General features: G+C 36.9%; 1 protein-coding gene and 1 long non-coding RNA gene across 2 annotated transcripts; one reads left to right on the forward strand and one right to left on the reverse strand.

Annotated features, from left to right (window-relative positions):
- Positions 1-10,716: 10,716 nt before the first annotated feature.
- Positions 10,717-12,039, reverse strand: LOC127442454 (uncharacterized). Its single transcript, XR_007897488.1, has 3 exons — positions 11,933-12,039; positions 11,700-11,820; positions 10,717-10,810 (listed from the first exon to the last, which is right to left on the reverse strand). It is a non-coding gene; the product is annotated as an uncharacterized LOC127442454 (long non-coding RNA).
- A 5,266-nt stretch (positions 12,040-17,305) lies between these two features.
- Positions 17,306-21,307, forward strand: LOC127442576 (glutamine synthetase-like). Its single transcript, XM_051700714.1, has 7 exons — positions 17,306-17,449; positions 18,074-18,258; positions 18,350-18,511; positions 18,600-18,746; positions 18,831-18,958; positions 19,505-19,704; positions 20,311-21,307. Exons 2-7 carry the CDS (start codon positions 18,093-18,095, stop codon positions 20,621-20,623), a joined length of 1,116 nt encoding a protein of 371 aa, XP_051556674.1. The 5' UTR covers positions 17,306-17,449; positions 18,074-18,092; the 3' UTR covers positions 20,624-21,307.
- The last annotated feature ends 1,165 nt before the right edge of the window (positions 21,308-22,472 follow it).

Raw genomic sequence — 22,472 nt, forward strand, 5'->3', positions numbered from 1 at the left:
GCCTCGTCTTTCAGATTCATGGGATCCCACTGAACGTGGTCTCCAACAGGGGCCCTCAGTTTGTGTCTCACTTCTGAGGGGAGTTTTGTAGGCAGCTCAGGGTGTCGGTCAGTATGTCATCAGGGTTCCACCCCCAAACCAATGGTCTGTCCAAGCGAGCTAACCAAAGTCTAGAAGGGATGCTCCATTGTGTGGCCACCCAGAATCCCTCGTCCTGGAGCGAGCAGCTCCAATGGGTTGAGTACGCTTATAACTCCCTACCGACAGTGTCTATGGGCCTCTCTCCCTTCCAGTGCAGCATTGGATATCAGCCCCCCACTCCTCGATTATGATCCAGACATCTCTGTGCCCTCTGTTCACGCCTTCATCCAGCGCTGCCATCGCACATGGAGGTCGGCTAGATAGGAGCTTCTCGGAGTGGTTAGGCATGTTAAAGCGAACAGACATCGGACCACACCCCTCACTTATTCAGTTGGTCAGAAAGATTGGCTGTCCACTAAGGACATCCTCCTCAAGGTCCCTTCCTGAAATTGTTTCCAGTGGTCAAGGTGCTCAGTCCGGTGTCCGTTTGCCTTAAGCTTCCCCACGCATCCACCCTCTGTTCCATGTGTCCAAAATCAAACCCATCTTCCAGTCCCCTCTTCACACTACCCTCCTCCCCGATCCCCCTTCTTATCAGTGGTTCACCTGCATTCACTGTGCGAAAGTTGCTGGATGTCAGACGTCAGGGGTACCAGTATCTAGTGGACTGGGAGGGATATGGTCCGGAGGAGAGGTGTTGGGTGCCGGCTCGGGACATTCTGGATCGCTCCCTCATCGATGATTTCCATCTTCGTCAGAGGTCAGTCCCTCCTGGAGCATCGGGAGACACAGCTTCGGGGGGGAGGTACTGTCGGGATTCGGTACTGAGTGGCAGGCTCCGTGAGTATGTGTCTGTTTGGGTGTGTTATTTGTCATCTCGGTTGTATTTCCCTCTCGCCGGCAATGCCACGTGGTTCACCGTGTGTGTTGTTGTTTGTGTGTGCATAGTGGCAGTTTTGACAGTGCCACAGGGCTTGCCACATGTTTTGTGGGTGTGTGGTGGGGGTTTTGACAGTTCGCACCTATCGCTTGTAAGAGCAATTTTCACGCGGTCATGGCTGTCATTGCTCTCACCTGATGTTCGTTTGTTTGTCACTTTATATTTCTCCTCTTGTCTGGCTCTAGTTGCCAGATTGTTAGTTAGTACTGCTCACTCTCTAGCCGTCTCAGTCTGTTGCTTATATTACCAGCCTGTCAGTCTGTTTGTTAGTAGCTCATCTTCATTTAAGGAGATTTGTTGCCCTTCCTTTTTCTCTTACCTGCAACCTAACTCCCCTCCCCCTATTGGATCTGCCATTCCTTCCCGTAACAACTTGTCTCTCTCTACTTATAGCCCAGTCATTGTGCCTCTCCTCTGTTTTCCCCCAGACCCCGGAGACTCGGCAGCTGAACTCACTCTGGCACTGCGCCCAACACCACCTTCAAGCCAAGGGTGCTCAGCCACGCCTGGACTGCTCCTTTGTTTTTTTGTTTTTTTTTTGTTTTTGTTTTTTTTTTGGTGAAAATAAACCATTTGAGTTTTGCATCCAGCTTTTGGGTCCGCGTCATTCCTGAAAATACGCATAGTTGTTTTAGCACCTCTAGTGTTAATTTCACCTGGAAACTGCAGTGAAATGTAGAACGCGGCACATAAAACTCAGTTTGCAAAAATGTAATTATAGTAACGTTCATTCTATGAGGCTAGGTCGCAAAATCGAAAGGCTAATCAACTTTTAAAATAGAGTATAGAATGCTTCCCATATCTGTTTTTTTACACTAATTCATCTGTCACTTGGTAGAGGCTAGCCAAAATAGACAGATGCCGACATGGATAGGTTGTGTGACATAATCTCATCCTCAGAAATCATAAACAAAACTATACAAGGTAAAAGAAAATATGATCCAGTGGCATTCACTTTCATTGTATGGAAAACGATGCAATGAAAGTGAATGGTGACTGAGACTATCATTCTACTTGACATCTCCTTTTGTGTTCCATGGACAAAAGTAAGTCCTATGGGTTTAAAACAACATGAAGGTGAGTAAATGACAGAGTTTTCATTTTTGTTTAAACTGTCCCTTTAAACAGGTCCATCCATACCACACAGCTGCAAATCATGTATGAAGAAGTACAGTACTATGGTACTTCACCCTCTCTCCTATTTCCCCCAATCATATCTTTATATTTACAACCCTGTCTGTGTCCTCCGGGTCTTCTATCGGCAGAAAAAACTCTATGTGGTTTTACCGCAGTCCCTGTCCAGCTATCAGAGAGAAATCTCAGAGCCAATCTCTTGTGTTAAAGAAGACCAATTTCCCCACAGGGAGCTTTTCATGCTGGACAAAGCATATTGCCTTGCCTGAGTCCACACATACTCAGTTTTAAGTAAGAACTGCATGCACTCTGTTGAATCTGTGTGTTCGTCAATATGGCAGTACTGTCACATACTTTCTCACAGCATCAAAAAGAAATGAATGTATGTGAAGTATATGAAAGTAAATGAAAATGATATGACGTCCCATCAAAACCAACAATGTTTTTATGGCATAATCAGAAATTTCATGACTGATTCCACAAAGGAGTACCTCAAATAATAAGCACTATCATGCGACAGACTTCTATAAACATCTGGTAACGACGGCGACAGTTCAGAAATTACCGATGACGAGACTGATTTTTTTAAGACCTGTTTTGACATGTTACTTGCTCACTTCTCGAGAGACAGTGGCTTATTCAATTCACTGTCAAGGCTCTATAAATATTTATCTTGCATGATGCAAAACATGACATTAGGGAGAAAAAGAGTGTGTCACCTGGTGGAACAAGGAGAGAGAGAGCCTGTTTGAGTGACAGCGGTACCAGATGTTGTCTCTGTGCAGACTGTCTATAACTGCGTTTGCTTGTATAAACAGCAACATGTACGCTGCACCCTCACACACTCAGTTTCCCATCAGAAGACAGGACTCTTAGAATATGAGATGGAAGAATGAAGGATAGATAAATAATGCTGTGAAAGGCCAGTCCTAACTGTTCAAGGGTCAGATCAATGTTGTCCTTATGTAGTAATGTGAAATAGCCAGTGTTACACGAATTGTGGAGGTGCAGTATATTGAAATACATTTTTAAATGTATTACCCAAATCTGGGGCAATTTTTTTATGTTGTCAGCAGGTTTTCCACCTACTGGGAATTTTACAGTATCTAAATCAAACTAAAATCAAATCCACAATGTCTGCACACAGAAAAAAAGCACTTTCACACTCTGTTTCTAATTTCATAGCTAGTCTTCTTTAACAAATGTGATCATTTGATAATATGATAATTTCTGAAGAAATGCACTGCATTGGAATGATTTGCATTTATCAATATAATTGTACCAAAATTATGATGATTGTAAACTAGTTTGATACTAACTATAAAAAAAATATTTTTTTATACATTTGAACATTAGTTCTAATTGTGACGGTATATTGCATAACTGCAATGCTTCAAATCAAGGCATTAGTATTCCTGTTGTGCTTGATACTAAACTCTCAGGTGAAGAATTTTTCCTCTTCATTAATAAACATAAGAGTTGGGAGAAGAGTAACCTTTTCACAGAGGATTATGGAGAAAGGGGAAAATAAAAAGCAAACATCTGCCCATGTTTTAAAAAACGTTTCATATTCCAAACATGTTTGGCAATAAGGCTTCTGTCTCATCATGGGAATAATAAGCAGTCACTTATAAATGTGTCACTGTTTTCTTTCATCCAAGGTAAACCGAAGTTTTCTGCAAATCAATTTCACTGCAATAAAACTATACGGCAGAATTGTGGGTTTAATTAGAGCCCTGATCAGCAGTTGTATAAATAAGGTTGGTCATAAATTCTGAAACTGTGTTGGCCTAGTGTATTTATTTTATGAATATGATGAATATTCACTGCTTTAATTAATAATATAGGGAGGAGTGGAGGAAAATAAAGCCAATTTGTTAATTTGGTGTTTTGTGGAAATGTACCATATCACATTAAAAAAAGAAATCAGCTAAACAAAAAAAGCACTTTTTTTTTTCTTTCAAAGAAGCATGCATCTAAAACTTAAAATAAATCCATTTAGAAAATAACAAGTATTTGTTTACATAAATGTCACATCTAACATGTAGTTATCATCATATTCTGAACCATTAGTCAGAGCAGTCCTAGTCATGTTATCATAATCCTGCTAGAGCTACAAATCATACTAACAATCCCTCATCTTACCTCTGTACACTTTCATTCACAATAGTGCTCAATCTCATTGGGGAGATATGCATGAACAGTCTCTCCTGACCGCATTCAAGAATAAGGCTCTGTTGCAGACCTGATGTTCTGTATGACTTAGACATTGCTTGTTTTTTTAGAAATCAAAAGCACAAGGATATGGAAAAAGGCACACAGCTACACAAGAATCTGATTGTCAGAGATTTCATGGAGTCGCTGAGATTCTCTTGGTAGTAAACACTGCCATCTGCTGTCACGATCATTCACTAGCATTGTCTTACGTAAGATATTGGCTGCCGAAATTCAAAATAAATTACCCTTTACGTAGCATTTTACAATAAGGTTGTATAGGCTAAAATTGTAACGCAATAATTAACATGAACTTACAATTAACAATAATTTTACTGCAATCATTAATATACTAATAGGCTACATTTTTAACGTTAGGCTGTACAGTATGTCAACAGCCTCATGCATTATGAATATTTGACATAAACTAAACTAACAATTAATGGGCCTAAATGTAGGCCTATATTTATAAATAAACATTAACCAAAATTAAGAAATGCTTCTAAATTCTAAATGTGACCATTCTATTTAAATTTCAGTATTAGCTGCTTAAAACTGATTGTTTTTGCAGCTTAATGATGCTAAAGTGTGAGGTTGTGTTTTAAATAAATTCTAAAATGTTGCATCAAAACATTTAGAATCTGGGGGACAATGCCTACTGAAGTAACTATCCTGACAAATATGTTCTCTTCAAACAAGCCATTAAAATTACAGAATAAATCTGTTCTCCATACATTTAGTTTCAGAAGCTTGAAAAGAAAAGAAACTGCTCTTTTCACACACCCTTGCAGAGAGTGTCATAATAACTACATCTAAAGTGTTTCTGAAACTGTCAGACAAAGGCTATATTTCCATTTTTATGTGAACAAAAACACATTTCTATGCCATAAACTTGAACTGATAAAAAAAAAAAAAAGAAAAAGAAAAAAGAAACAATGCAACTGTAATGTTATGGAACAGTAGTGGCTTAGGCCTTAAAAAAGACAAAAAAAATTCCCTTGATGGACTACTACACAATAATTCTTGAAAAAGAGTGGGAGGATCGTTCACAGCTGACAATAATCATTCTGTTGTTGACAGCCCACCTTCTCAGATAACTCTTTAACATCAGCTATAAACCTACACTACTGGTCAAAAGTTTTGAAACACTTACTTATTCTTTATTATATATATATATATATATATATATATATATATATATATATATATATATATATATATATATATATATATTTTTTTTTTTTTTTTTTTTCACATTTTAGAATAAAAGTCATTAAAACTATGGAATAACATAAATGGAAATATGGGAATTATGTTGTGACTAAACAAAATCCAAAATAAATCAAAACTGTGTTATATTTTAGCATCTTCAAAGTAGTCACCCTTTGCCTAGATTTTGCAGACATGTACTCTTGACATTTTCTCACCCAACTTATTGAGGTATCACCCTGGGATGCTTTTTAAACAGTATTGAAGGAGTTCCCATCTATGTTGGGCACTTAATGGCTGCTTTTCTTTATTATTTGGTCCAAGTCATCAATTAAAAAAAAAAAAATTAAAAAAAATGAAAAATATTTAATGAAATAAATTAATATGGTGGCACAATTATATTTTTCATGATCATGAGAAACATTTCAGTCAAGTGTTTCAAAACTTTGGACTGTTAGTGTATATAATCAATCACTCTTATCAATGCAAGTTTTTGCTACATCCTACAAAGGTTATATAAAATTTGCACACAAAAAAAGAAAATGGCATTTTACTTAATTGTCTGAAGAAAACATGTTTGTCTGTACAGTTGTTTCAGTATTGGTATATATAGACAAAATTATTTGCATCAAAACAACATAAATAATACAACAAAAGAGCTAAAACATCTATTCATTCTTAATAACAATGATTTTAATGCCCCATATGTTCCCTCTGACCAAGGCAACATAATTAAATAATTCAAGTAGCAAGGGATTGTGGGTATTCCCCATAACTTTACATTTTGAACTCAATAGTTTGAGTCATTAACACTTAAAATCTTAAGTCTATGGATTTTTAAGATAAATAAGTTCAATGAACTTAAATATTTGAGTTATGAACCCAAATGTTGACATTTCAAGTAATACTTAATAAGGACAACTTGATATTTCCATTAATGACAACTTAAGGGTTTACACTGCGGATGGTGCTAGCTAAACTAAAATCATTTAGTCCTAGTGAGCACACAGGATAAAATGCACACAACGTAAACTCCTTTGGATAAAAGCATCTGCCAAATGCAGAAATTTAATGAAAATAAATAAATAAATAAAAATAAACAACAATGTTTCATTCAAGTTTATACTGTAATATAATTCCTGTATTTGGCTTTTTTTAACCTAAATGAATGAGTTGTACCTTTTTTTTTTTTTTTACTTTTAGTTTACTTTTTTTACCTTCCTAGTTTGAAAAATGGGGTAAACAACCTTAAAAAAATGGGGTGTACATACCTTCAAAACATCTGCATATCATAGCATACAAACGTGAATTCTATAAAATGTTCTTTCTTGATTCAAACAGCTCAATATGTCTCACACAATTTTTACACTCTCCAAACTCGTCCGCCAAACATCTCCTGGGAAATACGTGCCGTTTATGGACAAGTTACGATCCAGAAACATGCTGTAAATAGATATAACAAGGCCTGGATGCCCAGCACTAGAGAGTGGCATTCATGAATTAAAACAACAAAACAGCAGGAACATCCAGAATGTTCTTTGGAATAAAGCTACCCTCATTTAAATACACTAATAAAATGATAATATGGTGCCATTAACATTATATGAAGGTTCCTACCCCAATATAATCTAAAATCTGTAATGTGGTGGCATACCTATTTCGTGGTTATTCCAAGTATCCTGTGCAGATTTGATGTCCAGACTTTATGCAGTTATGTTATCATAAAATCATCATAAAGTTCTCATCTTTAGGGATCTAGGAGAAGAGGCTATCACTACTGCATGAAATGTGATCACTGAGGAATATAAACAGAAATGTGGTTTATAAGAAGACAATTTAAGTGGTGGGTTTGTTGCTGGAATGCCCTCTGCTGCTGCTGAAGAAATCTTTTGTGAATCAATATACCATTTATTATCTATGAGCATTACAGACTTTAGAAATGATTGCCTCTTGAAGACTCTAAAAAGCCATATACAGAAGAGAAGTATTTGTCATGTAAAAAATGTTAAAAAAAAACAATAATTGAAAAGCATGCTGCTAAATTACCTCTGATTGTCTTCAGATCACAACTAATTTATGAAGATTAACAGAGTAACAGCTCTGTCAGAGAGAGAGTGGAAGAAACTTAATTTGACAATACAGAGTGGGTACCTATAGGTGTTCTATACACAATGCTTTCATTTGTTGAACTGTTGCATCCACTGTTTTTCTGAAGTCCATGTGTGGTTAACCTCTTTTGCACCTTATTGACCTGTATGGCTCTCATGTTGGCACAACAAACTTGAAACAGAGAAAATCTCATTATCTTAAGCTTCACTTCATTGTTCATTCCACTAGAGAGAGCCATCTGCATGTTATAAGCATCTCTGACAAACTGAAATAAAACCACTTACAAAGAAAAAAAATACCAGCTCATCCGAGTCCAAGTCCAGTCCGAAACCAGAGTTGGTCAATTTCGAGTCAAGACCGAGACCAAAGGCTGAGTCTAAGACAAGAGTTTTTTATGAATGTATTAAATAGTTTAAAGAACTACAGGCGCATATATTTTCTTAAGCATATGTTGGTTAAACAATATTACCAGTTGAGAATAAAAATTAAATAAATGACATGTCCTAGGTTAAGTGAACAAATTAGTATTACAACTATTACATGTCAGTGTTAACAAAATGTCAGTGAAAAACTGAAATTAAAGGTTTAAAGTGCCTATGTGGCTCAGCATGGCAATACAAACTACCAGCTTCTGTATATTATTATATTCCATTCAAGTCCAGTAAATATTTCGGCTTTACAACTAAATATGTACTATAACTAAAATGGGCCTAAAAACCAAACAATATTGTACAAAATATGACTATGTTTACGCAGAAATAATATAAACATTTCCATTAAATTTGTTAACAATTTCCTCAATTGCACTACTATATTTCATTCACTGTAAGTCAAGTAAGCATTTCTGCTTACTTTTGCCTGCAAGATTTCATTTCGGGGTATGCACATAAACCGTTTTTCTTTTTTTTTCTTTTTTTTTTTCTTCCCAGAAACCATTCAATTCTGATGACACTGAGAGAAGTATTTTTAAGTTTTCTTCAGTATGTGTAGCAACCATGTAACTAATGGCTGAAGTATTTCTAAAGACTAGAGGCCATTCAGACCAACGCAGTGCAACGAATTTAGATAGCACACAGGTCTCTGAGATGTCTGTTTTAGATCTTTTCATCTGGAAAGCTTCTAACATCTGCTAAACATCTTAAAAATATCAGATTTACAATAATTCTAAATCATAAACGTCTCATTTGCGGAATGTCTTATTTGCGGAATGTCTTATCCGCGACATAGCCTACTTATTGACGCACGTCTTATTAGGGCCGTAACAAGGTATTCTGGGCCCCTTGACTGTATATTGGTCAGGGCCCCTTTCCTATTAAAAAAATTAAGTTTAGAATTTGTTGTGGGGCCCCTCTGGACCTGTGGGCCCCTAGAATCGTTACCACCTTTCACTCCGCTAGCTATGGCCCTGCGTCTTATAGATGTATTGCAGATGAGCAAACAATGTAAAATAGATGTCTTCTAGATGTAAATACACACATCAAATAGATGTCTGGGTGTTGTATGTGTGTTGTCAGGGAAAAGAGTATAACACAGGTGTCTCGATCACCTGTTTTTAACAATTGATGTTCTTTTTAATTTGAAAAAAGAACTTAAAAAAATTGGGGTGCTCCTACATGAGACGCCAAAAACACAGCGATAAGTAATGCAATGGTCAAAGACAACTGAAAAACAGCATGAGTGGATGCACCAACACGTTTGGAGTAAACAACTCCTTGTTAACAAGGAACAGCACAAATGGAAGTTTCTCAAAGTTACCTCTCAAAAAAGCAATCTTTTGTTGACTGTAGGTAAATATCTACTTTATCTAACGAACGCATCAGACTGAATAGCCAATTGATTCAGACCTTTTTGCTAACCTGTTTGGCCAATTTGCTGAAAAGAACCAACTCAATAGAATGATTTATTTGTGAATCGGGCATCACTAGTTCTGATTCTACTCAGCAGATTGAAATGCGGGACATGACGTGAAAATCTCTGATATTATCAGTCAAAAATGTTTGTCAGGTAAGTCGAAGCTTTTCACTGTATATTTTTTTAAAGGGACTCGACTGGACTTGGGGTTAAGTCTGAGTCCACACTTGTTCAAGTTCGAGTCAAGACCGAGTCAAATTGCTCACGAGTCCATGACAAGACCAAGACCACGTATGTGTTCGGAAATATGGTCTCGGACTCGAGTACTACAACACTGAAAAATACATTTAAAAATTCGACCTGTCATTGTGATAGAGTTATTTGTTTGTGTCATTGCAATGCATTTTTACTTTGTTGAAGGGAATTTATTTATAAATATAATTTATTCGTTTGTGAATGAGAACGTTAAAAGTAATTTTGGTTTGTTGACCCAGGAACCTGCAGTTAGTAAGGTAAGGTGAATAAAGCTGTCAGAATACAACATAAATTGCACACTTTCATACCTCTAATTTGAATTTTTAAGCCGCTGTGTTTTTAAAAAAAAAATGCAATTTAATAAGGCTTCAAAATTACCATTTGAGGTATGACTGTGTGCAGTGGTGTACTGGGACTAAAAAGTGGCCCTGGACTTTCTGGCCCAGAGCGGCCCACCAAACCCGGCCCGTAACACCATACCCAGGTAGCAAAATACACTCGGGCCAGTTCCATTTAGAATCTCACCTACCAGAGCCTATCCCTTTGACCCGCTTCTGTCTCCTGTATATGGGCCGGATGCCTGTTTACTCACTCCCCGATTCCGGCCCGAATGAATTGGCCCAGATGCGGCAGCCGGTGACGCGCCGATGCTGCCAGAGTTAAGACGGAATCGGCCAGAAGCTATAAGTGACAGCGCGCCAGAGCTGGCCCGAGTTATGTAACTATCTACGGTTAATAAATGTTACTTTTTAAAATTCATATTCAGCCTAAAATTTATCTTGCATTTTAATTATTGTTTATAATACATAAATAATACATTTTTACAAATCTATATTACCATCTCATTATAATAAATGTACAAGAACTCACTTGCATGAAGAACATTTATTTACAACATTTTACAAACATATAAGTGTGTTCACATTTTCTCCTTCCACCATCTCTATCGGGAGCTTTTCGTGGTTATTGTACAACATGTCTTTCCACATCTTCATCCCTAGTTTTTCTTTACTGTACCTGTAAAGAGTAAATAATAAAGTACAAGAAATTATTAATAAAAGCAACATGGTCTAACTGAATGCAGACTTAATTAAATCAAATATATTTAAAGATAGGCCCATTTTTCATGTGTTACCAACACCTCCATGTTGTATTCACAATGCAAAGTCTAATGATTTAACAATACATCTCTGTAACCAGCATAAATAATATTGAAATGTGTAACATCAAGTAAAACTAGTATATACATTTTTCCCTCTATCATCACGGTTCAGAAACAATAACAGTGAAACAATGGTAACACTATACAAAAAGGTTTCATTTGTTAACATAAGTTAACAACATTAGTTAACATGAACTAACAGTGAACAATACTTTTACAGCATTTATTACTCTTAGTTAATGTTAATTAAAACATATACTAATACATTTGTAAACATTAGTTAATGTACTATGAACTAAAAATAAACAATTGTATTTTTATTAACTAACATTAACAAAGATAAATAAATGCTGTAAAAAATATATTGTTAATGTTGTTAATTAATGTTAACAAATGGAACCTTATTGTAGTGTTACCAAATCAATAAAACAAGGTTTGTTTTATCAGCAAAAATACACGTTCAACATATATCCAAGTAAACATTTAACCATTCTCAGTCCATTCTTTCACCACTGCCTCTCACCTTCTTCCCTACTTGTACTTCTCTGAGCAATCTGAAACTTTGTATTGCAGTTCATGTTACTGACTTAGGACAAATTGATGTTGTTGCATTCCTCATTTGTAAGTCGCTCTGGATAAAAAGGTCTGCTAAATAAATAAATGTAAATGTAAGTAAACTAGCCTTACACTAACTGCTGTCTCATATACTACACAAACAGGTTAATGTATAGTGCATTAACTTACAGAGTACAAAAATCCTTCGGACCAGTTCACCTTTAGCCAAGGAGCTGCAAAAACCTCCCATGCATGAACCGTTACACAGCCTCTTCTTTTGAGATTCCCCCGGTTATTCCACATAATATTCCTGAAACAATACATGGTATAAAACATGGTATTACCATGGTAAAATCATGCTGGCATTTACTGCCTCTAAGTTACATTTTACTAAGTTACATACATACACGTTCACAACTTACTAGTTCAGTCAAAGTAGACTGAGGATGAAGTTCAGTCTTATTTCTTCAGGGTTTGGAGAAAAGCAGTGTTTGGTTTTCACAGGTATCTGAAGATTAACATCTGCTATTTCTTCAGGGTCTTCAGCGATGATTTCTTGACTATTGAATATAAAAACAAATACACAACATCAGCCATGACATGAGCCTGTTGTCTTTATCAGTTTGTTGCATGTTAAGAGAAACTTTAGCAGTAATTTATGTCTCTACATGTAGAGTGAAAAGTAAAGAATAAAGTGACAAAATGTGATACTGTTTGATTTGTAGTTTAGTCAGTTACACTTCTTATAAGCAGAACAGAGCTATTGTAGAGGATCACTCCTGTACTGACACATACTAACTTGATTGAAATTAGTTTTGATAAGAATATATTGGAACTACTTTTTAATTACATTTGAGGATATACGTGTATATATATATATATATATATATATATATATATATATAAAGACTCTTTTCTAATACTTACCAGTACAAAAATAAACCCTCATCAATTTTACACTGTAAAAAATGCTACATTAAAAAAAATAATGTAATTATTAAACAGGTATATATAAACCTTAAAATATATGGTAAAAAATTATTATATATTTAAAAAGACAATACATGTAATTTTACAGTACAATGTTGTAAAAAAAAAAATTACATGTAAAATATATGATTTTAATGTATGATTAACGGTAAAAATTTATATTATGTTTAACAAGAGAGTACATGTACTTTTTACAGTAAATTATTGTTAAAATTAAAGTTAAATAATAATAATAATAATAATTGGGCGTTCCCAGAATTTCCTGCTTTACCCATCACATTTCATTATATTTTATGGGTATAGTTGTTTCTTCTTATTTTTAATATCACTTATCTACATTGGGTTGTTCTGTTTTATATCTGATGTAATTTAGTTAATGTTATTGCATAATTTCACATGTGTTACCCTGATGGTGTTTAGTGTTTGTGTGAGTGACACTGAGCACTGTCTTGACATGTTTATTGGTCATTTCTCCTGGAAAGGCCACTACTGATGAGCTTCATGTCATCATGTGCTTTCTGTAAATACTACAGTGAGTAACAATACAGGTGCATCTCAATAAATTAGAATGTCGTGGAAAAGTTCATTTATTTCAGTAATTCAACTCAAATTGTGAAACTCGTGTATTAAAGAAATTCAATTCACACAGACTGAAGTAGTTTAAGTCTTTGGTTCTTTTAATTGTGATGATTTTGGCTCACATTTAACAAAAACCCACCAATTCACTATCTCAAAAAATTAGAATACATCATAAGACCAATAAAAAAAACATTTTTAGTGAATTGTTGGCCTTCTGGAAAGTATGTTCATTTACTGTATATGTACTCAATACTTGGTAGGGGCTCCTTTTGCTTTAATTACTGCCTCAATTCGGCGTGGCATGGAGGTGATCAGTTTGTGGCACTGCTGAGGTGGTATGGAAGCACAGGTTTCTTTGACAGTGGCCTTCAGCTCATCTGCATTTTTTGGTCTCTTGTTTCTCATTTTCCTCTTGACAATACCCCATAGATTCTCTATGGGGTTCAGGTCTGGTGAGTTTGCTGGCCAGTCAAGCACACCAACACCATGGTCATTTAACCAACTTTTGGTGCTTTTGGCAGTGTGGGCAGGTGCCAAATCCTGCTGGAAAATGAAATCAGCATCTTTAAAAAGCTGGTCAGCAGAAGGAAGCCTGAAGTGCTCCAAAATTTCTTGGTAAACGGGTGCAGTGACTTTGGTTTTCAAAAAACACAATGGACCAACACCAGCAGATGACATTGCACCCCAAATCATCACAGACTGTGGAAACTTAACACTGGACTTCAAGCAACTTGGGCTGTGAGCTTCTCCACCCTTCCTCCAGACTCTAGGACCTTGGTTTCCAAATGAAATACAAAACTTGCTCTCATCTGAAAAGAGGACTTTGGACCACTGGGCAACAGTCCAGTTCTTCTTCTCCTTAGCCCAGGTAAGACGCCTCTGACGTTGTCTGTGGTTCAGGAGTGGCTTAACAAGAGGAATACGACAACTGTAGCCAAATTCCTTGACACGTCTGTGTGTGGTGGCTCTTGATGCCTTGACCCCAGCCTCAGTCCATTCCTTGTGAAGTTCACCCAAATTCTTGAATCGATTTTGCTTGACAATCCTCATAAGGCTGCGGTTCTCTCGGTTGGTTGTGCATCTTTTTCTTCCACACTTTTCCCTTACACTACAATGTTAACTTTCTGTTAACATGCTTGGATACAGCACTCTGTGAACAGCCAGCTTCTTTGGCAATGAATGTTTGTGGCTTACCCTCCTTGTGAAGGGTGTCAATGATTGTCTTCTGGACAACTGTCAGATCAGCAGTCTTCCCCATGATTGTGTAGCCTAGTGAACCAAACTGAGAGACCATTTTGAAGGCTCAGGAAACCTTTGCAGGTGTTTTGAGTTGATTAGCTGATTGGCATGTCACCATATTCTAATTTTTTGAGATAGTGAATTGGTGGGTTTTTGTTAAATGTGAGTCAAAATCATCACAATTAAAAGAACCAAAGACTTAAACTACTTCAGTCTGTGTGCATTGAATTTATTTAATACACGAGTTTCACAATTTGAGTTGAATTACTGAAATAAATGAACTTTTCCACGACATTCTAATTTATTGAGATGCACCAGTACATTATAAAGTAAAAAGCAGACTTTTACAGTTTCAGAAGGTTAAAGTATTATTAAGTTTATATCATTTACTAATATAAACGATAATGCACCGTAAAATATAAAGGCATCAAAATTACATCCCATAAGCCTGAAGCGTGGTTACCATATTTTTTACAGTGAATTTCTGGCAATCGCAGCTGCTAGTTTTTTTTAACGTAAATTGGCCTTTTATTGCCTGAAAAAAAAACATATGGTATAAAAAAATACATGATTTAAAACATGGTATCTACATGATTAAGACATGATGACATTTACTGCCATTAACTTACATTTACATACACATTTACAACTTGCCAACTTGTTTGAATGGATACTTTTTTCGAGTTCAGTCAAAGAATTTTTAGGTTATTTAAAAAAATAAAAAAAGCCCTATGATACAGATGGCAGAAACAAAAATACATAAATATAAACATACCTGATGGGGTTTTTTCTAATACGCAGCACCATCGTCATCTTCTTCATCGACATGTTAACACATGCTCATTGATTTCATTTTCCGGCTCAATTTCAAATTTTTGTGAAGACATTTCTATTGATTTCTAGTCACGACAATGAGCTCCACAGTGCAAAAATGGACATAACTTTAAAACATATAAAACCAGCATAAATGTGATGAGAGGGTTTTTTAGAGAAAGTACTAAAATAAGCACTTTATAGCTCAGACAAATAACATGTCTGAAAACTTTTTTCCCAACATACAGATGTTAGGTTAAAATGTACATGAAAGTACAAGGGAAAGTGTGTATTTTATGTGCTGTGACAAGTCAGCATTTCTTCAGAGTTTTTAAAGATTTTAATCAACTTTCAACTTTTTTCTAGAAGTGCAAATAAACTATTGTCTTAGTTAATATGAGGTTGTGGAAACAAGTATAATACTAATATATTATATATGTATATATAGCTATACAAGATCATAAAATGTTGTTTAAAATAGTTAGATGAAGAAAATGTCACAGCAGGACACTGATGACAATGCTAAAAATTTAATGTCAATTACTCACATAACTATGTGTAAATGTTTATTTAAAAAAAAATCAATGAAAACAAAGATGGCCAGAATATGTACATATATAAATATAACCAAATATAAATATATGTAAAACAAAATAAACATACCTCTTAAAGTGTAGAACTTTGCAGATATTTTGCAGATTAATTGCTCATATTTTCACTCTATGTGAGTTTGTTGCATCTTTATATCTGCAGTGTTTTAATTCCTTCCCCAGATTATTCTTGAGAAAAAGTGAAAGCCCTGTGTTTGACAAGTGCTGTTTCTGCTAACCTTTAAACAAAGTAGGCCTCAAAGACTCAAATAGCCACAAAGTAATAATTGTCATGACTTATTTTCCACATTTTTATCATTATTCAGCGAGCTGAACTTCAGCTCCCTGCGGTATGTATAAATAATACAAATGACTATGAACTGCTCGCAGATTTTATATATACTGCTGTTATTGTATTTGCTGTAACTTGCAGTTATTTGTCATTTTGTGATTATTCAGAGCTCATCTTATAATTAATATTTTGTCTTTGGTTGTCACCATTAATGTGATTTGTATGTCAAATAATGAGGTCCACACAAGGTATTAAAAAGTTACCCTAACATGCGGAAATACGCTACAATATGTAAGTAATTTCAGAATAAAAGCCATTTACGTTTTCAACTTATAAGCCATTCTATTAGTGTGACTGAATCTTTTGTATACTCGTGTGTAATGGGGTCCGCGCGGGCATGTTGGAGCTCAGGGCGGCCTCCTATATTGCCTGTAGGACAGGCCGGTCCTTGCGCAGCAGCGGCAGCCTAAATTACCCAGCGGCCCACCGGGAAAACATCCCTGGGTTCAGATATTTCCATGGATGAATAAGCATTTCTTATCATTAATTTAAAAAGATGTATTCAGATGTTCATCTTGCTCTATAGAGGGAAATAATGAATGAATGAATGAATATACGAGATTTCTGTGCAGGGTAATTTTCCACAATGTAGGCCCATTTCACTCTTTCTTGCATTAATTTTCGTAACTCTTACACCACAGTTTGCATTGTGTAAATTGCCAAAAAATATTGATCAAAAAGAAGAGCCCATATACACTTACATGGCTCGGATTTACAGCAGTATAATATAATATATAATAAAATGTCACTAAACATATATAATAAAATGTCATTCAAAAGTTTGTTTATTTATTAGGGGGGATGCTTTCCCTCTCATGGACAAGATAAACTCCCAGCATTTCCTAAGGGCAGCTATGTCAAAAGAACATACTGTTTTACACCACATGGGGGCATTCAGCATCTCATGAAATACAGGGCTCGCTCTCATACATACCCGTTTTGCTTATCTGGGTTTGCTGAGAATTCAATTTCGCCGGTAACATAGTGTTCTTAAGCTCCTGTTTAGACAGGCTTGAATGTCTTGACTTTACTTCGGTATTTACTTCGAAATGACTTTATCGCTCTATCAAGGCAATGACCAACAACAAAAGCCTATTCGTACGCAAACGTTCCCTCGAACTAGAGGGCGTTACTTCACTGCTGGGAACTCCATCCAATGATGTCGCCGCGTCTCCCTTCAGTCGCCTGAGAACGAACAGATCACGCTTTCGTCTGACCAATCACACGCGCCGGGATCATGCGCTCCCACATATAAAATAAGCTGACACCATAAATTTCAGGTCAGAGAATGAGCGAATTCCAGACGCGAGATAGTTATTCAAATAACTGGACCTGCCAGTCCGACATCCTAGATTTTAATTTCTTTTGGTGTCCAGGTACGGTTAACTTTTACCTCATATGTTTTCAATTCAACAGGGTGCACTTTCGTGAACTTTAATGTGTGTTTATGCAACGTTTCGTTTTTCTGTTGATGGTCATTTTAACGATTGGCTTGTTGTTGTCTTAAATCGCCGTTGCTGATCAATACTTCGATGTAATTGCCTTGTAACTATGGCTACCGGCTGCTTACCAGCGCAGTCGAAGATGCGCACAGGAGAGCCTCGATGTTGAATGATCGGGGCTGTTTGTGGTCGAGCAGCGATAATGCATTTAGCTATTTTGATCTACTGATAGGAGAGATCGATACTGATCGAACGACCTAAAGATTTCCCCACCTAGCTAGATTCAAAGCACGTGGTCTAATTTAATCAACGCTGTTTGTTTATTTGACGAGTAGGCTACTAAAGGGGATTAACTGGGTCTGTTATGATGAAATTATCACAGGGCTGTTTGTGCTTGTCTTGTAGCTTTAAAACTATTGATGTGTTTTGCCTAGACTCGTTTTGATACTCGCGCAAGCGATGTTTTACAGAGCTCTTGTACTTGTTTTTTAACTTTAATTTCGATGTGCATGTTAAGTATCATGATGTTGACGGCGCTCTTTGTTTTTCCCTTTTTAGGTGTTTTATAGTAATAAAAATGGCCACGTCTTCCAGTGCTCAGTTGAGTAAAGTGGTCAAACAGCAGTATATGGAACTACCTCAGGGAGACCAAGTACAAGCCATGTATGTCTGGATAGATGGAACCGGAGAAGGACTGCGCTGCAAGACCAGAACGCTGGACTCGGAGCCCAAAAGCATTGAAGGTAAGCCAAACAAAGCAAATCTACTCTGTATCAACAGAATTTTCCATGTTTGTCCTAAATGTTTGAGTTTTAATGGATTCTGTTTATTCAGATCTTCCTGAGTGGAACTTTGATGGTTCCAGTACCTATCAATCTGAAGGTTCCAACAGCGACATGTATCTCATCCCCTCTGCCATGTTCAGGGATCCTTTCCGCAAAGACCCCAACAAACTGGTCTTGTGTGAGGTGCTCAAATACAACGGGAAGCCTGCTGGTATGTTAATTTTAGGAAATCTCTATTAATCTGCTCTGCTGGCATTCATTTGAAAGCCGAGATCTCCATTCCTTCCTTTGAAAAACAGAAACCAACCACCGTCATACATGTAAAGAGATCATGGAAATGGTAGACCATCACATCCCTTGGTTTGGCATGGAGCAGGAGTACACTATCCTGGGCACAGATGGACATCCATTTGGTTGGCCCTCCAATGGCTTCCCTGGTCCCCAAGGTAAGAAGAATGCTCTCTCTTTCTTTACATTTGTCAATAATATTCACCATATGTCTGGTTTACAATGTGCTTCTATATCTAAAGGACCCTATTACTGTGGAGTTGGCGCAGACAAGGCCTATGGTAGAGATATTGTGGAGGCACACTATAGAGCCTGCCTGTATGCTGGTGTGAAGATCTGTGGAACCAATGCTGAAGTCATGCCAGCTCAGGTAACCTCAGTTCCATTCAAATCTGGGACACTATAGCCATTAAAATTAGTAAGACCTTCTAACACCCGGTGTACACCGAATACGAGTGATATCATGCCGCAACGGTCTACACTGGATGCGTCAAATGTTCTAATCCAGTGTTTCCCAGCCATGTTCCTGGACGCCCCCGACACTACACATTTTGGGAATCTCCCTAATCAAACACTCCTGATTCAACTCAACTGCTTGTTAGTGGAGACTCAAAGACCTGAATTGGCTGTGTCAGAAAAGGGAGATATACAAAATGTGCAGTGTCGGAGGGGCCCTCCAGGAACAGGGCTGAGAACCACTATTCTAAACCGTTTAGGTCTTGTTGGCAGGAGTAGCTTTTTACTCAACACGGCACAACGCAACTTGCACATCCAGTGTAGACCACATCATTTGATTATTATGGGGGCGATTTGTTTTGCTTCGCATCTGGTGTAGACTGGGTTAACTACACCTAAGAGTTTCCACAGTTCTTCAGTTAATTATTGTTTATTTGCAATTTGACCATTTCTTTTTCAGTGGGAGTTCCAGATTGGTCCATGTGAAGGCATTAACATGGGAGATCACTTATGGGTAGCTCGTTTCATCTTGCACAGAGTCTGTGAAGACTTTGGTGTGGTAGCCTCTTTTGACCCCAAGCCAATCCCAGGAAACTGGAATGGTGCTGGTTGCCACACTAACTTTAGCACCAAGGAAATGCGGGAAGAGGGTGGGCTAAAGTGAGTATCAAAACCGATTTAATGGATCTTTCCCGATTTTCAAATTCATTCTTTGTATAATGTAATGCAATGTATTTTTTACTTTTCCATCAATCAGAATGAGCTTTATTGCCAAGTATGTTTACGCAAAATGAATTTGTCTTGGTGACCGAAGCTTCCAGTGCACAAACAATATGACAAGACAGAAATAATAATAAAAAATAAAAAAATAGAATAATGAAAGCAAATAGAATATAATGTGCATATAAAAATATACAAGTCCAATATACCTGTATATACAAATACAATCTGTTATATATAGACAGTTCAGGGGACTGTGCAGAATTGGGCTATATTAAATATAATAGACTAAGCTTGTTATTGCACATAATTATTGCTCAATGGGGTGGTTTTAACTGTTCATGAGATGGATGGCCTGAGGGGGAAAAAGCTGTTCTGTAGTGCAGCAAAGAGGGCAACAGTTCAAAGCGGTAGTGGGCTGGGTGAGGGGGGTCCAGGTTTTTTTTTTTTTTGGTTTTTTTTGGTTTTGTTTTTCAGCCCTCTTCCTCACTCTGGATGTGACCAAGTATTAAACTGCTTAATTTTATTTATTTTTTTTGTAACTAGATTCATTGAAGATAGTATTGACAAGCTTGGAAAGAGGCACAACTACCACATCCGTGCCTATGATCCAAAGGGAGGCCTGGACAATGCTCGGAGACTGACTGGCCACCATGAAACCTCCAACATCCATGAGTTCTCTGCAGGCGTGGCCAACCGTGGTGCTAGTATCCGCATCCCACGAACCGTGGGACAAGAGAAGAAAGGCTACTTTGAGGATCGTCGCCCATCTGCCAACTGCGATCCCTATGCGGTCACCGAGGCCATGATTCGCACATGTTTGCTTGATGAAGAGGGTGATGAACCTGTGGACTACTAGATTAAATCTCTTTTCTCCTGGACTGAGCCCCCCCACCCCCCCATATTTTAATACTGTATTTTGCTGTTTTCTATCAGGGTGGTTCTAACCTGGAATTTTAATAGCTATAAAGTTGACTGGTCAACTTTAACATTTTAAGATTAAATCTGAAGTTAACTGTCTTACTGGGGATATGGTTGTTGCAGGGCATGTCTGACCCCTTCCTCTGTTATTTTTGTTGTCATTTTCTGGGGAGTGGATGTTTAAGGTTGGCATTAACCTCTCTAAATGATCTCATGGCCCTAACTTTCTGGGGGTAGTTAAGATGGACTGAAACGTGCATTAAGTGCACACTAAGAACCTAGGGCTGCAAAGGCAACGCGTGTAATTTCTTTAACCAATAGCTAGTTCTTGTGTCTGTTGACTTGATTAAAGTATGTGTTTCAATGTTACTTACTAAAGTGTATTAAATGGCACATTTTGTACCCATTTTTATTGTACACACTGTTCGTGTTGTGCAGTACACTTTACAGTTGAGGTCCAATAACTGTCCTGTTTTTATACTTGTGAATCTGGTATTGTCATGTTAAATTCACTAAGGATTTTGGTCCTGTTTGTCTATGACATAATTGCACCTGTTTTGTTAAACCTGATGTTGCTAAAAAAAAAAAAAAAAAATTGAGACTTAAATTTTTTTTTACCACATTCATTTTCCCTGTGTTTCTTTAATTGTGTACTTTAAACCATTATGCTGTTCTGGATTTACAGACCAACATCTTCCTGCCAAAAAAAAAAAGTTTTATCCTTAATATTTTTGGGATCACTGGGCAACACTGAAGTCACAATGTGTCTTCTATCAGTTCAGCCGTACTTCAGTAGGCGAGTCTTTACCATTCATCTAATGATGCAACTTTGTGTTTGGCTTAAGTGTGTTCCTGAAACTCCTGTTGTGGTTATGGATCTAGAAACTAAAGTTTAAAACGTTTTAGAACTTGTATATTAGATTTGGTGATCCTAAGAAAGTTGAAAATATCTGGCATTTCGAAATGGTTTGCTAAAATATACGTGTTGCTTTTAAATATATACATGGCTAAATAAATTTTCTAGCAGTGTACACAGTCACATCAAAAAGTTAAAATAGGCCTATTTCTTTCTCAATAGGGTTCAGTTCCTTCACATTACGCTATTGGTGAATGGGGGAAAAAAATTAATCCGAAACCAACAATTCGTGACGGCATTGCATGAATATTGCAACGTTTGCAGCTAACTTTTTTGTTTTGTTTTTGTTTTCACGTACAGTGATCTTCACACAAACATGAAGCCAGCCAACACAAGTGTTGTTGCACGTAATTTGTCACGTGGAACACGTGAGCGTCGGGCTTCATTTCTATAAAATATGGGAACATCCAAGGTTCCCGGGACAAAAATATTTACCTAATATGCTTGCCTGTGCAGAAGGGGCAGGGTTAACAAGTTTGTTGTGGAACCTTTCACCTACATTCCCATGCCTGAAAGATTTAAATGATTGGCTCCCCAAAACAGCGGTCCACCAATCACAACATTAGAATGGTGCTGTTGCTATCTAGCCCTTGGGAAAAAGAAGTTGCTGGGCAGTGATATTGTTCTGACAGAACTGAACAAGTATAAGCTCAAAATAATAAAACAAAGACCATACATTAAGTATTTTAAGATGTTTTCCCCCAAAGAAAGAATCAACGGGTAAAATTCAATATTTTATGATCATAAGCCTATTGAATAATAAAAACGAGATTGGAACAGGTCTCTTAGAGCATCATTCACTTAATCTGTAGCTCCAAAAAGTGTTCTCGTTATGCAATATGTTCAGACTTGTTCTGTTGTTACATTTCTC

Source organism: Myxocyprinus asiaticus, chromosome 6 (assembly GCF_019703515.2).
Source record: "Myxocyprinus asiaticus isolate MX2 ecotype Aquarium Trade chromosome 6, UBuf_Myxa_2, whole genome shotgun sequence".
In the NCBI taxonomy this organism is placed as follows: domain Eukaryota; kingdom Metazoa; phylum Chordata; class Actinopteri; order Cypriniformes; family Catostomidae; genus Myxocyprinus; species Myxocyprinus asiaticus.